Genomic DNA, 15,357 nt, shown 5'->3' with positions numbered 1-15,357 from the left:
CAAAGACTGCATATGCACACGGTATATTTACAGCACACTTCAACTCTTCCCCATCCTGGGAATTGTAGTTTGTTAAGGGTGCTGGAAGCTACAGCTTTACTATGGGTAAACTACAGCTCCCAGGATTTTTTTGGGGGGTGCTTTAATTGTATGGTGCATATGCAGCAATTTAGGTGACAGTGATGAAGGAGGGAATGAACACATTAAGAAAAATTGAACATACCTCTTGAGAAGAAAGCAAGGGCAGAAAACCAAAGGAACCAGCTCCAAAGTTCAGCCATCAGATCCAGGGAAAGCTGGCTCTGCCTGGCATGGGAGAAACCCAAAACCCATGTAAAAAACTGCCAAGTTCTCTTGCTGCCCCAGCAACTGATGTTTCCTTTGCCGGAGCCAAACGTGTAACCAAATCTCTCCTGGGTAATCACTTTCCAAAAGAGCCTGAAGTGAAATGAACACCGAGCAGCGGAAAAAGATGACAGTCCCCCCCTCCCGAGGTCAACGTTGTAAGGATGACCCCAGAATTCAAAAAGGCACAGCAGAGGCACTGGCAAAACGCAGGCGTTTCAAAAGCAGCCCCAAATTGTGACAGCCCTGTGGATTGTTTTAAATTCCCAATGTGATCAGCTGCTAAATTAGGCAAAGCCACAGAATTCAGGCCTGCTAAAGGCTATTGGGTAGTAGTCAACTCAGGCTTTTTTTTTTAAAAAAAAAAAAATTATTAGATTTCCCAAAATTATAACGAATATCACATAACAAAACAACAAACAAAAACAATCACAACGTAGTCAACTCAGTTTTACTCAGAGTAAACCTGTTGAAATAAATGGTCCTAATGTAACCATGTTGATCTATTTCAATGGGCCTACTCTGAGCAAAGATTTATTGAATACCGCTCATTGTCCACAACTGCAACAATTAAAGCTCCATGTTCAGAAGCAGTGTATATCTGACTAAGGCAGGGTGGGCACATCCATCATGTCCTTCCTGTGAGCTCCCCCTGGCACATCCAGCTTGCTGGAATTGCACTGGAGGCAGAGAGCTAGGTAGGATGGCCAGAGGCAAGGGTGGACTGCACTCCTGTATATTAAAGTAGCATATAGAATAGTGATTCCCAAACTTTTGTGGACCACTGCTCCCTTGGTTCCATATATTCATCCCCAGAGCCCCTTACCCTATAAAAAGCATTATTCCAAATAGGAGTTTGCACCACACACTAAAGAAGATAAGAACACAATAAAATTTAAAACAGTAATGATTAATTGTATATTTATTCAAAATTAAAACTATTTAGTTTAATTAGTTCAATAAAATTGATAAACTTTATCCAGTGATACCAGCTTTCAAAGTGTGGTAGTCATCGACACCTCCAGGGCTCCTCTGCCTCCCCCTTACCTCTTGGCACCCCCCAAAGTAGTGTCCCCCCAGAGGCCAATACTGCCCATTTTGGGAACCATTCATATGGAATATAAAATTTGGACAGATAGGTGGTTGGAGGTCATTAACACTGGTAGGGTGGAAAGCAAGGAGACCAACAGAGCCAGTGACAGGCTGAACTATTCCCTGACTTGTTATAAGTAGACAGGCAGGTGAGAATTGACTGAGCTTTGTGGAACACATCACCCTAATGGACCAGACTCTACTGCATGGGCACACAACTAGTCAATATTATACCAGTCAAACTGGTATAACAGCAACAAACTCTTTGGGTGGAGGGACTGAGACTGGGTCATGGGAAGTAACCTAAGATGAGGCAGCTCACGGGACAGGCCAGTGGCCAGAACCAATGAGCAAGTCACAACCAAAAAGTCCTCAGGATCAGAGAGCAGCAAGTAGAAAGGATGAGAACAGGCTAGCAGGTCATGACTCTACGCTTAGCATTAGCAAGTGCCTGGGCTAGAATGGGGAACCTCTGCATAGTGACCCCATATAGTAAACTAGAAGATCTGCAGCTTGGATCATCTTCTCAGCTGAAAGAATTCTGGAGCTCTGGCCTGGCTCTGGCCACATCGGTTGCCCATTGGACAGGAAGGGCTATAAAAGGCTTCACGTTTGATCTGTTACCTTCCTCAGCTCTGATTAGCTCAGATATGGCACTTGGGCCATGCACAGAAGTTTCCCTGTTTTGATCTCCACAATGCTGGAGGATATGCTATGTTCAAGTTCACTAAAACCCTGTCCAGAAGCAGCTTTTGCAATTACATCATGGAGATAAGATCCTTCAGTAATAAGAATAAAGAAAAGGTTGGAACTGGGCTGCTTGATGTGAAAATGGGCTGATTGCAATGACACAAAAGTCTGCCCATTTTCATCTGTGAAAAATTCTGGAGAGTACAAAATACACACGTGCCAACTGAACAGAGACTTCTGAAAGGAACACATGAGCTCAGCAGGGAAGAGAACACCCTCCTTCAAGACTCTGAGATGCCACCAAAGGCCTCTGCCACCTGCCCCCTCAGCTAACAAGGATGCCATCTGTTGCACTTTTATAAAGTCTTTAATTAAACTCTTCCAATACATCTCAGATGCATCTGTTTCCTTCCACCCTATAAACAATTCCTGGGAATATCTGCAATTATCTTACATTACAGACAAGAATTGCCAATTAAATCTTTATCAACACAGTGTTAAAGAGAGGCAGCCAGCCAAATTCACTGATATAGTTTCCCTACCCCTCCTCCTCAACAGCTAGCTAGCAGTTGGAGAACACCTGTGGCTTTTATAGGGTGGGGGGTGCAGATTTGCCAACCAGACAGCATCATTTTGCTAACTCAGTCAGGACAGCTGAGTTCTAGAACAACTAGTGATGCAGATCTGCAGACTTCTCAAATACTTTTCTGCCTTATTGTACCAGATTGGCTTTGCCAGGCCTGATCCAATGCATGCCAGGTTCTACTGTAGTTCTGTCAGATCCACAAGATCCCACCATAACTCTTCCTTTAACTATCCAGAATCCTTCCTTCCTTCCTTCCTTCCTTCCTTCCTTCCTTCCTTCCTTCCTTCCTTCCTTGTCTATATTTTAGGTTATTACATGTAAGGTAATGCTGTGGCTTGAAACTCTACTCCACCCCAATCATTATAGCATCTTACTTTTGGATTAACAATAGTAATGTAGTTTCAATTCTCCTTTTTTCAACTCTCCACCCCCACCCGGGGAAAAGAAGAAGCAACTTGCTTGCCAATCCCTTTGGATGCAAGACGAAGTCATTTGCATCTTTTGTACGGGCTTCTGACTGGTGCTGCACCCTGTAATTTTAGCCTTCCAGAGCGATGTTAACACCTCGGGAAGAAGGCAGATCTGACAAGATAATGACATCTCCCTGACAATGATGTCTCAGACACATTTGGGGACAGGCACAAACAGCGCCGATGCTATTTTAGCACCATTCACCATTGAAGCAAGCTTCGCATTGGTGACAAGGATGGTGGGGTGGAAGCTGACGGCAATGAGAGCTGGTGGCATGACCTATTGCATACATGCAAGCACATTTCAGCCCAGCCCACGCAATCCACAGTCAGCCTCTGTTCCAGGAAAATTGAAAGCTGCGTCATTTGCTTTACCCTTATAGATTCTCATTTGCTTGGTTAAAAGCAGTAAAGTATAGTACACCCTAGTTTTATTTTGAACACCCTTTGTGCATGCTAATCCTTTCCCTCAACAATTTTTGCAGAATTACACTAACAGATTATAGAGTCAGTAGAACATACATTTAGCCAGTGTGGTCTAGTGCTTCAAGTGTTGGACCTGGGAGACCAGGCTTTGAATCCCCACTTAGCCATGAAGCTCACTGGGTGACCTTGGGCCAATCACTGCCTCTCAGATTAACCTACCACACAGGGTTGTTGTGGGGTAAAAATGGAAGGGGAGAATCATGTGCACTACCTTGAGCTCCTTGGAGGTCATAGTATACAGTGGAACCTCAGGTTACATACGCTTCAGGTTACACACCCCACTAAGCCAGAAATAGTGCTTCAGGTTAAGAACTTTGCTTCAGGATAAGAACAGAAATCGGGCTCTGGCGGCACGGTGGCAGCAGGAGGCCCCATTAGCTAAAGTGGTGCTTCAGGTTAAGAACAGTTTCAGGTTAAGTACGGACCTCCGGAATGAATTAAGTACTTAACCCGAGGTACCACTGTATAAACATATCCTTGTTTACAAGGTCCACGGTATGTGCAACAATTTAAGCAAAAATCAGTTGCTTACATGATTGTTACTGCTGCACAATTAATGAAAAAAGGAGACTCTGATGAAAGAATCTCAGCTTGAGCTGTGCTGAATATTCACCAGTCTGAATTTCTGAGCCAAAGATATGTAGCAATTTTGGTGGGGTGGAAATTCCCACCTTCCTGGATGAATTACAGGGGTGACTAATTCCTATCAGGGACTATGCAATGAGTGGGGTTATGTCACAATGGTATGTAGCCAGTCAGATATGGCTGCATTATATTGCATCCATGAAGACTAATGAGGGCATCTGTAAGCTATTTAAGGTGAATATGGGAACATCTCTGCAAGAAGTTCTGAATAAGTGGTGGTGGTGGTTAAAATAAGGATGAGCAGCAGCCAAAAAAAGAATAACATTCAGAAAATATATGGAATTGTTTTAGTTCTACCTTAGTATAGTGTGAACAGAGAAGCTGGAAAGGCCAGATACCTCTTACTGGATCCTTGATAGGCTACTTGCAAGCATCATGTCCAGGATCCATTGCCCTGCCCATGGCCTATTCGCATCTTTTCCACTTGTGTGTCCCCTCTGCCCCCACAGCCTGATTTAAAACCACATCAACAAGTGACATTACCTTGCAGCTTCTGCTGTGTGCAGTATCATGGAAAGGCACATAGGGGATAAAAGGAGAGGATTAGGAAGTGTGTTTTGTGCATTGCTCATGGGGTAAATAAAGAGATGAAATGCAAGGCAATCAGGGATTTCAGTTTGGTGCTGCTATTTGAGAGCATTGGCAGGATGATTACTCTAAAGATTTAGTGAATCAGAGCACAATTTCTGGAAGAGAACTCAAAGGAATTGGGGCTAGGCAGTGCAAAGAATCTATGTCAACGTAATGCTGTAAGAATTCATTATAGGAAGCTGTAAGGACATAAGGTGAAGAGGCCGTAATTTGTTGTTCAAGGAAAGTCAACATCAAGAGATACAGAAGTCTGACTGTACAACAGTTGATTGAGATGGGAAGAACAGGGGGATATATATCTTCCTATATCTATATTTGTGCAAGACTGTCATCACACTAAGGTTTATTCTGCACAGGTATAGGTGGGAAGGAGGAGGAGGAAGTCCTTCACCAGAAGCAGGAAGAGGTTCTTGTTGTGGGGAGATACATGAAGGCAGCCAGCAGTCCATTTTCCCAGAGAGCCTGCTTGGAGAAAGAGGCATGAAAGGAGGAGTGGGGAACAGCAGCAGCAGCAGCAAACTCAGTCTGAGGTGAGGCTCCAGCTCCCAACCCTCTCTTACCCTTCTCCTCCTTCCCACGTCCTACAATGTATTGGTACTAGTGGCGAAAGTCAGCAAAAAGGAGCTCAACCCCAGTCATGACAATGTTAATAACAGCTATGATAATAGCTGTGATTCCTGCACTGCAGAGTGTTGGACCCTTTGGGTGTCTTCCGATTCTACAGTTCTATCATTCTTTAAGATCTCAGGAAGAAGCAATGGAGGGGGGGGATGTGAGCAAATCTGAACTTAGGACACAATTCAGACTCTGTGCTACTACTGCATGCATTGCCCTGCTGTTCTTGTCAATGGTGGAAACTTGAGTGTGGTGGGGGGCGGCAATCGGAAGCAATCCTTGCACTAACCTGACGCTGGTGCAACCATCAGGTTTGTATCAGACCCAGTGTTGGACATTAATGGCTGTGAGACTGGCTCAAGCTCCCTGGGATCCCGAACTGTTTCGAACCTGCCCTTTCCATTGCATAATCCCATTGGCAGCAGTTGGCAGGAGGCTGATTCAGCCAAAAGAACTAAGTGGATGAGAACCGCTGTTCAGTCCACACACACACACACACAGTGCAATGGGAAGATTAGATTGGTATGGTAACTCTTACTCAGAGCAGGCAAGGAGAAGAAATGGGATACATTTCACACTGAAAGGCAAACTTACCTGTGGGAGTCATACCGACACTTACCTGATTCACACTTTTTGAAACAAGATGTGAGCAACCATCTTTTGAAATTCACGCATTTTGGAATTTTGCAATGCAGTTCTCAAGCAAACAAATGCGTGCAAAAGTGAATATCTTAGAAGAAAGTGTGCACATGAATGCATCTATCAGTGAAAATTACTAACAAAAATCTATTGTATATGGAGAAATTGCTTTGCAAAAAATGGCTTATTAGGCAAAGCTGAATACAAAAATGTATACATTGGAAGAAATTTGCACTAAAACACTGGTGAATTTTCATAAAGACTTTGAAAAGCAACACAAACTGGTGTGGAAATGTGGAGAGCTGCACTGAAGATTGGGAAAAATGAGAAAGTGAGAGAAAACAAAAATGCCTATTTCCTCATCCCTACTTCAGAGTAACGGGACGCAGGTGGCGCTGTGGGTTAAAGCCTCAGCGCCTAGGGCTTGCCGATCGAAAGGTCGGCGGTTCGAATCCCTGCGGCGGGGTGCGCTCCCGCTGCTCGGTCCCAGCGCCTGCCAACCTAGCAGTTCGAAAGCACCTCCGGGTGCAAGTAGATAAATAGGGACCGCTTACCAGCGGGAAGGTAAACGGCGTTTCCGTGTGCGGCTCTGGCTCTGGCTCTGGCTCTGGCCAGAGCAGCGATGTCACGCTGGCCACGTGACCCGGAAGTGTCTCCGGACAGCGCTGGCCCCTGGCCTCTTAAGTGAGATGGGCGCACAACCCCAGAGTCTGTCAAGACTGGCCCGTACGGGCAGGGGTACCTTTACCTTTACCTTTACTTCAGAGTAAGCATGCATGGGGCTAAGTTGTAAAAAATATAGATGGACTGGTGTTTATGATACAACATAAAATCAGAAGACCCAGAGATGCTTTGCTTAGCTGCAGGGCCTTTGTGTACTGTATTCTGACCCAGGGAGATTCTTTCCCCCCATTCCATTTAGTAATGGAGCGATAAAACCTGCTCTATAGAGGGAATTTATAATGGAAAACACTGCCAAAGCCTTAACTAGTGCATTTTGGACAGCACCCTTCAATAAACTCTGTTTCAGGCTGAATTATTCATAGCTAAATGGACAGAACTCTCTCAACAACAAGGTTAGACCAATAAAATACATGTATTGTATTCCCAAGCCTGTGAAGATTATATGTTTTCTTTGAGTGCTCTGGGCCTTGATAACCAGTGGCGAGCAGAGTAGATGGATTGGGATGTTACATGCTGTACCATTTGCACTGTAAGTGGGTAACATTCTCTCAATATCTAGGACAAAAGTTTGAGGGTGTGCTAATCTCCTTCCAGGCATCCCAGTGTGATGAGCAAGGAGGCAGGGAAAGAGAGAAATGGTTTTCTGGAAGCAAATTGCCTTTATTAATATTTAATTGGTTCTCCACAACCACCCTAAGACCCTTGAAACTGTTTACCACAATGCAATCATTTTCTCCATGACCAGTGCTATTTTCTTAGAAAAAGAGGTGCTGGAACTCACCAGGAATTCCTCCCTTGTTATAATGGCAATGGCGCCCACATGAGAGGTGCCAGAACTGAGTTCTGGCAAGTTCTGGCTGAAGAAAAGCCCTGTCTATAACTAAACTTGAAGGGACGCAGGTGGCGCTGTGGGTAAAACCTCAGTGCCTAGGACTTGCCGATCGCATGGTCGGCGGTTCGAATCCCCGCGGCGGGGTGAGCTCCCATCGTTCGGTCCCAGCTCCTGCCCACCTAGCAGTTCGAAAGCACCCTTAAGTGCAAGTAGATAAATAGGTACCGCTGTATAGCGGGAAGGTAACGGCGTTTCCGTGTGCGGTGCTGGTGCTGGCTCGCCAGCTGCAGCTTCGTCACGTTGGCCACGTGACCCGGCAGTGTCTTCGGACGGCGCTGGCTCCCGGCCTCTAGAGTGAGATGAGCGCACAACCCTAGAGTCTGTCAAGACTGGCCCGTACGGGCAGGGGTACCTTTTATAACTAAGCTTGAATGACATTTGGGAAGCAGGGTGGAACCACTTGAAGGTAAGGTGGCACATGTATGTAATGGTCCAAGGGGGATTTACACAATGGAATGACACTTCACTGACTGTGAACTGCATGGGGTTGGTCATGGCCGAGGACTGAAAAAATAATAATAACAAAAACGCTGACACAAATGACAAACTTGAAGCATGGACCACTTCACAGAGAGCCCATGTGAGGTAGTGCAAAGAGTGTCATAAAGCTCACTGGGTGACCTTGGGCCAGTAACTGCCTTTAAGCCTAACCTATCTCACAGGAATGCTGCAGGGATTAAATGAGGATGAGGAGAAGCATGTACCACCTTAAGCTCCTCGCAGAAAAAGGTGGGCTATAACTGCAGTAAATAAATTAATTAAAGATAAGCATAAACAGAAACTAGCAGAGAGGTGAGAATGAGGTGACAAGGGAGAAGTGAGGAGTTCCCTTTTACTAGCAGTGGAAGGACTAGGAGCTCTGAGTTCTGAGATTTCTAAAGCTGTTGATGTAAACAGCCATTCATTATATTATCTCTCTCTCTCTCTGACTCATCATAGGCAGCAGATTGAACTTAAAAGATGGTTCATCAATCACCAAAACAGTAGCAGATGAATGCCAGAGAGCCACAATCCAAATTTAACAATTATACTATGGGTAAATGTTTTAAAGCAAAAAGAATGGCATCAGGATGCAAGCATTTATCACACTGTGGCAGGGGCGTAGGAAGGGGGGGTGGACAGCCCCAAGTGTCATCCCTGAGGGGGTGACAAAATGGCATACCGTGGGGAGCTGCACTCACTGTGGGGCCTGGTCTGCAGCGCACCTGAGCCACGTGTCTCTCCTGGGAGTGATGCCGTGGGGCTTGCGTCTGCCAGGTGGACTCTGTGGGCAGCTCACTGTGGTGCTCCCCTGGGTGGATTGTCGCAGCGCCCCCGTGTGTGGATCGCTGCGGTGCCCCCAAAGGCAGATCGTCCCACCTCCACTGCTCCGGGTGCTACTTACGCCCCTGTACCATGGGTGACATTTGTCCAACAACGGAGAAGAAGGATCACACACAGGACATTTTCTGACCTAGACAGTTTACGGTTCAGAGCAGGGATGTCAAACCTATGGTCCTCCTGGTGTAGTTGGCCATTATTTCTCATCAGCTTCAGCTAGCATGGCTGATGGTCAGGGATGATGGGAGCTGTAACCTGAGAGCATCTGGTTCCCTCACATGCCCTAAAGAGTTGCTGCTAGTCAGATGGCACCACACTGGGCTCAATGGCCCACTGGTCTGATTTGTGTTGGTTCAAACAAGTACATTAATCACTCCACGACTCCAGCATCAAGCAACATCTTCCATGTATGAATGGGCCATTGCAGAATGAAACATCACAGATCAGATCCATATCTGACTTGGGTGTTATGCATAGCAAGAAATATGCATCTCCTCCTCCAGTACTTCCAAAAGCTTCAGTAAGCATCCTATGAAAAACTGTGGAACTGTCTCCCACAGCAGGTACTGATGGCCACCAACAGACAGCTTTAAAAGAGGATCGGACAAATTTATGGAGGAGAAAACTATTGATGACTATTAGGCATAAGACTCTTAATTTCAGAGTTGTGAGTCTGAACCCCACATTGGACAAAGGATTCCTGTATTACAGGGAGTTGGACTAGGTGACTCTCATGGTTCATTCCAACTCTACAATTCTATGATGGCTATGCTTTGCAATCACAGTCAGAGGCTATATGCTTCTGAATCCCAGTTGCTGGAAACTGCATAAAGGGAGGGTGGTCTTGTGTTCAGGTCCTGCTTGCGGGTTTCTGGCATCTGGGGAGCTACTGTGGGAACAGTATGCTGGACTAGATGGACCAATGGCTAGATCCAACACCCTCTTGAACCATCAAAGCAGCAGTGGCAATGACCAAGTTAGCAAAAAGTCACAAATTATTTGCTTCCTTTTTTCCAATTTATATAGCACTCAATTGTTAAAAACAAAACCCTCAAAGCAGTTACATGGAAGTATGATTTGAAATCAAGAGGTCACCCTTTAGTGGGTAGTAGAGAGGCCAAAGGATGGGGAAGTATTGGAGGGAGGGAGAGAGGAGGGTGGCAGGCTTAAAATATACTATGTGGCAGATGATTTATCAAAGGCTCCCAATGTTACATTAAAAGGGCTGCACATCGCCCGTCCGAGGTGCTCAGTAATGATTCCTCCACCCTTTCATCCTAAAGCAGCGATAAATTAGAAGCTCCTAATATCTGAATCTGAGGATCCCATTAAAATGATTTACAGCCTCGTTGGAGGCTGCGTTATTCACAGGGCAGGATGAATGAAGCCGATGTGTCCGTTCTGCCAGGAGGCAAAACTTAAGGCTGGTCAGATCCCATCAGGAATCTAATTGAAAGATGGGAAGCATTTTATATACACACATTTGGCACGGAATACCACCCCCTCCTATGCACTGCCCAGGCGCTGAACACGCAAGAGCAACAGAATTTATTTGCAAGAGATACCCTCGGCCTCATCATTACTCACAGCCATGTTCTTTCCCTCTCTCCCTCCCAGATCCCTCTATCTTGCATGCATAAATTGCAGCTACTCCATCCAGTTATTGGAAGTTTGATTCATTGACTCTCTCCTTCTCTCCCCCCCCCCACCTCTGCCCTTCCCCAGTTTTCCTGGTGGGAAGGTGAGTGTGGCATTGTTGTTTTTTGGTGAAAGGCCAAAAGGAAAAACTTGCCCTCTGCTTATTTATATATATATGTGTGTGAATAAAAGGACAAGTCAAAGTAAAGGGAAAGAGGGGAAGGGGAGCCTTCTGGGGAGACGTTGTGCAAGAAATAAGGAAGAATCCATCAATGCTGTATATCTATATCTATTGATATAGATAGGGTGGTATACTAAATGATAATAATAATAACAATAATAACAATAACAACAACAACAACAACAACAACAACAACAACAACAACAATAATAATAATAATTTATTATTTATACCCCACCCATCTGGCTGGGCCTCCCTAGCCATTCTGGGCGGCTTCCATAGAAACCAAAAATACAGTAAAATATCACACGTTAAAAACTTCCCTGAACAGGGCTGCCTTAAGATGTCTTCTGAATGTCAGGTAGTTGTTTATCACTTTGACATCTGCTGGAAGGGCGTTCCACAGGGCGGGCGCTACTACCGAGAAGGCCCTCTGCCTGGTTCCCTGTAGCTTTGCTTCTTGCAATGAGGGAACCGCCAGAAGGCCCTCGGCGCTGGACCTCAGCGTCCGGGCAGAATGATAAAAGTTCCTCTCCATTTTGGGCCTTGTTGGAATGGAGGAAGTTTCAGTTCTCTTCCCTCACATTTTTAAAACTTAAGAACAAAAGAACATAGGAGGAGCCAGTGTCCAATGGGTGTGCAGATCACACTGTATGAAGTGTTTTCAATATTTTTTTAAAAAATCAGAAAGTGTCTAGGCTTTAAAAATACATTTTAAAACACACACCGGGAGAGCAGTTCGCCTTTTCTGAACCTGAAGCAAGGTGTCTTTTTCACTTAAGAAGTTCTTTGCCTCCTTCACCTGACTTTGTGCATCCTTTAATGGCAGGCATTGTTCCAAAGGAAGAAGCAAGCTGTGACTACTGAAGTGCAGCTGATCGATCCTGCAAAAAAAATAAAAAAGAAAGTGCTGTTATTGGCTTTTTAAAAAATGCTTGTGCATATGCTTTGTTTCTTAAAGTTGGAGCTTTTCTCTTTTCATGACTCACTGATCTGCTCACACCGGTTACTATCCTCCTTGTCAGGCCCCCCTCCTATCATTATGGTTAATCCCCCCCCTCTTTTTCAAATTCCTACAGAGGATTTGTTTCACATCACTAGAAGTAACATAAAACTTAAAACATAAAAGATAAAACAAACATAACATAACATAACATAACATAACATAACATAACATAACATAACATAACATAACATAACATAACATAACATAACATAACTGGTGGTATTCAACTAAGTTTTATGCCAAGCAGATCCGCTGAGGTTAATAGACATGGCTAATTTAGATTCATTAACTTCAGTGGGTCTACTTTCAGTAGGATTTAGCAGATTACAACCCCCATTTTCTTGTATTCCCTGCTATCTATGTGAACAATTAAAACTAATATTTGAAAAATATTTACTATGTGTTGGGATTTTCAGCTTTGCCATTTAGCTGGTGAATGTTGAATTTCAAAGCCAAAAATAGAATTTTCCAGGTGACTCTGAAATTGCACTTCATAAATTGAGATCTCCGAATCTGTCGGTGTCTCACCATCATCACTGCTGCTTTATTTGAATGCTGCATTTTCCATCCAAAAGATTATGTTCAAGGTGGCTTACAATACTGAGAAAAAGAATGCACCACAAAATAAACACCTGCAAGAATAATTTCATAGTAACAGCAACAGTAAAATAGCAGCATACAACAAATGTAACAAAATTTGAAACCCCCAACATTTCAATACGATAATATATGGCAGCATTAGACCTCCTGGAAGCTGCAAAAATAGCAAGAGAGCTTGAACAGTTTCATCTTGGTCCTGGATATAACAGTCCCTTTGGCTCTGTCTGCTACAAATTAGCCAAGAATCAAGCTACAGTAGTGTGATCAGATGTCTAGGCCCTGGTTACCCAAAGGGCTGCTGCCCCTTTGACATTGCCCTTCAGGTAGACGTTCATCCCATGACATTGGTCACAGTCCCTCTCCTGCAACAGTTTCCTGGAAGACAGGTGCTGGGAACATTCCACACTCCAGCTGTTACTGACCTATAACTCCCATCAGTCCCAGCAAGCATGTCCAATGGCGAGGAATGGCAGGCATTGTAATACAGCAACATCTGAAGGGTCAAAGGTTCCTCACAAGTGTTGTCAGGCTTCCAAAGGCAGAGGGTGGAGGGTCAGCTGGAATGATTCCTCCAATGACATTTCTCCACCTCTTGATGATTTTGGCAGGCATCAAATATGAAATATCAGAAGCAGTTCACTGTCAAATAATACATGGGATGTTATCTGTCAATCAACATTCCACCTGAGTCATTGATGTCTGTAAAATGCAAAGTATCATGGCACGTTAGTGGTTAGGGTTTTGGATGAGAACCTGAGAGTCCAAATCCCCACTCGATCAAGGAGCACACTGGGTGACATTGGTCACTGTCTCTTTTAGCCTAACATACCTCACTGGGTTGTTGAGGGGATAAAATGAGGAGGGGGAGAACCACAGATGATGATGATGATGACGATGATATATTTATACCCTGCCCATCTGGCTGGGTTTCCCCAGCCACTCTGGGTGGCTCCCAACCAAATATTAAAAACACAATACAGCATTAAAACAGAGCTTCCTTCAGATGTCTTTTAAAAGTAAGATAGTTGCTTATTGCCTTGACATCTGATGGGAGGGTGTTCCACAGGGCAGGCGCCACTACCGAGAAAGCCCTCTGCCTGGTTCCCTGTAACCTCACTTCTCACAGGAGGGAACCGCCAGAAGGCCCTTGGTGCTGGACCTCAGTGTCCAGGTTGAACAATGGGGGTAGAGACGCTCCTTCAGGTATACAGGACTGAGGCTATTTAGGGCTTTAAAGGTCAGCACCAACACTTTGAATTGTGCTCGGAAATGTACTGGGAGTGAATGCAGATTTCTTAGGACCGGTGTTATATGGTCTCAGTGGCCACTCCCAATCACCAGTCTGGCTGCCACATTCTGGATTAATTGCAGTTTCCAAGTCACCTTCAAAGGTAGCCCCATGTAGAGCGCATTGCAGTAGTCCAAGCGGGAAATAACTAGAGCATGCACCACTCTGGCGAGACAGTCCGTGGGCAGGTAGGGTCATCTTGAACTCACTGGAGGAAAGAAATTGAGGAGAAATTATGGAGCAACCATAGCATTTACAGTAAATGTTTATCACGAGAATAGGCCTGCTCCTCACACTTTCCGCCTTTGGAATGTTGTCTTTACTTACTGAGAGCCTCTTGGTCACAGTTCATGTTAATTGTGTATTTTTTGTGTATTTTTTGTTTGTTTTATTACCAAAGCTTGGGTTACAAACAGTCCATACAAGGCATCTGAGGTTTTTTTTTTTTTAAAAAATCCCCTGTTTAGTCTAGTGTGAAATTGTTTTCAGGTAGTGATTAATTCCACCCTGGCATTCCTCCCCCTTGTCAGATCATTCACACTGTTTGAGGGAACACTTTACTAAATGGTACCCTTCCCTTATCAGAATCTCAATTACAGCTCTGTTGTATCCCAATCAACTCATGCTATAGGAGGGTGGCAAGTTGCAGCCATTGTCCCTTACGGGTGTTCATATCCATTTTCTTTGCTTCTTAATTGTCAGGTAACACATGAGCTTATCTGAAACAAAATAGATGACATGATGAGGCAAGATGCTATTTGCTTTGGTGGCCAGGGAGGTGGGGAGAAAGGTAGCTGAGAGTTAGCCTGGGGTGGGCTTAAAAGGTCCTGGAAGACCCTTTGAAGCAGCCTGGAAACACTAGCCAGGTGCAGAGGTGGAGCTAGCTGCTCTGGGGGGTGGGGTGGCTTCTTTAACCCACCTCCTGTGCTTGGTTGATTCTCTTATGTCTGGTGTCATGTCCAATTTGACATTGTCCCGTTTGGAAACAATGGCATTAGTCATGATCAGCTTGTTCTATTCTTTTCAAAGGGTAAAGGTAAAGGGACCCCTGACCATTAGGTCCAGTCGTGCCCGACTCTGGGGTTGTGGCGCTCATCTCACTTTATTGGCCAAAGGAGCCGGCGTACAGCTTCCGGGTCATGTGGCCAGCATGACTAAGCCGCTTCTGGCGAACCAGAGCAGCACATGGAAACATCGTTGACCTTCCCGCCGGAGCGGTACCTATTTATCTACTTGCACTTTGACGTGCTTTCGAACTGCTAGGTTGGCAGGAGCAGCGACCGAGCAATGGGAGCTCACCCTGTTGCGGGGATTCGAACTGCCAACCTTCTGATTGGCAAGTCCTAGGCTCTGTTGTTTAACTCACAGTGCCACCCGCGTCCCTTTCAAAGGGTTAGTCTTGACAAATTTTAAGTGGATTGGAACCCAAAAGTTTTACATGGGTTTCCCCTGTCATCATCATCATTTTTTTAAAAAAAAATCCTAACTTTTGCAGCAGGAGATATAGCACGTTTTCTCAGCAAAGCAGAGAATGAAAATATATAGAAAGGTGAAAACAACAAATTACTAGAAGCTTCCTGGGAATAGAT

At 44.8% G+C, this 15,357-nt stretch overlaps 1 protein-coding gene across 8 annotated transcripts in view; it reads right to left on the bottom strand.

The window, feature by feature from the left end:
• The window catches only part of LOC307203588 (uncharacterized protein), a 151,077-nt gene extending 136,021 nt beyond the window's left edge, over positions 1-15,056 (bottom strand). For 6 of the 8 annotated variants that reach the window (XR_013833309.1, XM_079954467.1, XM_079954468.1 and 3 more), the window contains exons 1-3: positions 12,903-13,179; positions 11,618-11,758; positions 5,297-5,367 (exon numbers count right to left, since the gene is read on the bottom strand). Coding sequence is in view for 7 of the 8 variants with exons in the window: in XM_079954467.1 (XP_079810593.1) it covers positions 5,297-5,367; positions 11,618-11,758; positions 12,903-12,973 (283 nt within the window). In the remaining variant the exon portion in view is untranslated. Of the gene's footprint in view, positions 1-5,296; positions 5,368-11,617; positions 11,759-12,902; positions 13,579-13,755 lie in introns of those variants that run through there. The other 2 variants (XM_079954466.1, XM_079954463.1) reach the window with 2 other exon arrangements.
• Positions 15,057-15,357: the final 301 nt, after the last annotated feature.

The sequence above is a fragment of the Podarcis cretensis genome, assembly GCF_951804945.1.
Source record: "Podarcis cretensis genome assembly, chromosome: 15".
NCBI classification, from domain to species: domain Eukaryota; kingdom Metazoa; phylum Chordata; class Lepidosauria; order Squamata; family Lacertidae; genus Podarcis; species Podarcis cretensis.
This window is presented reverse-complemented; position numbering and strand designations above follow the sequence as displayed.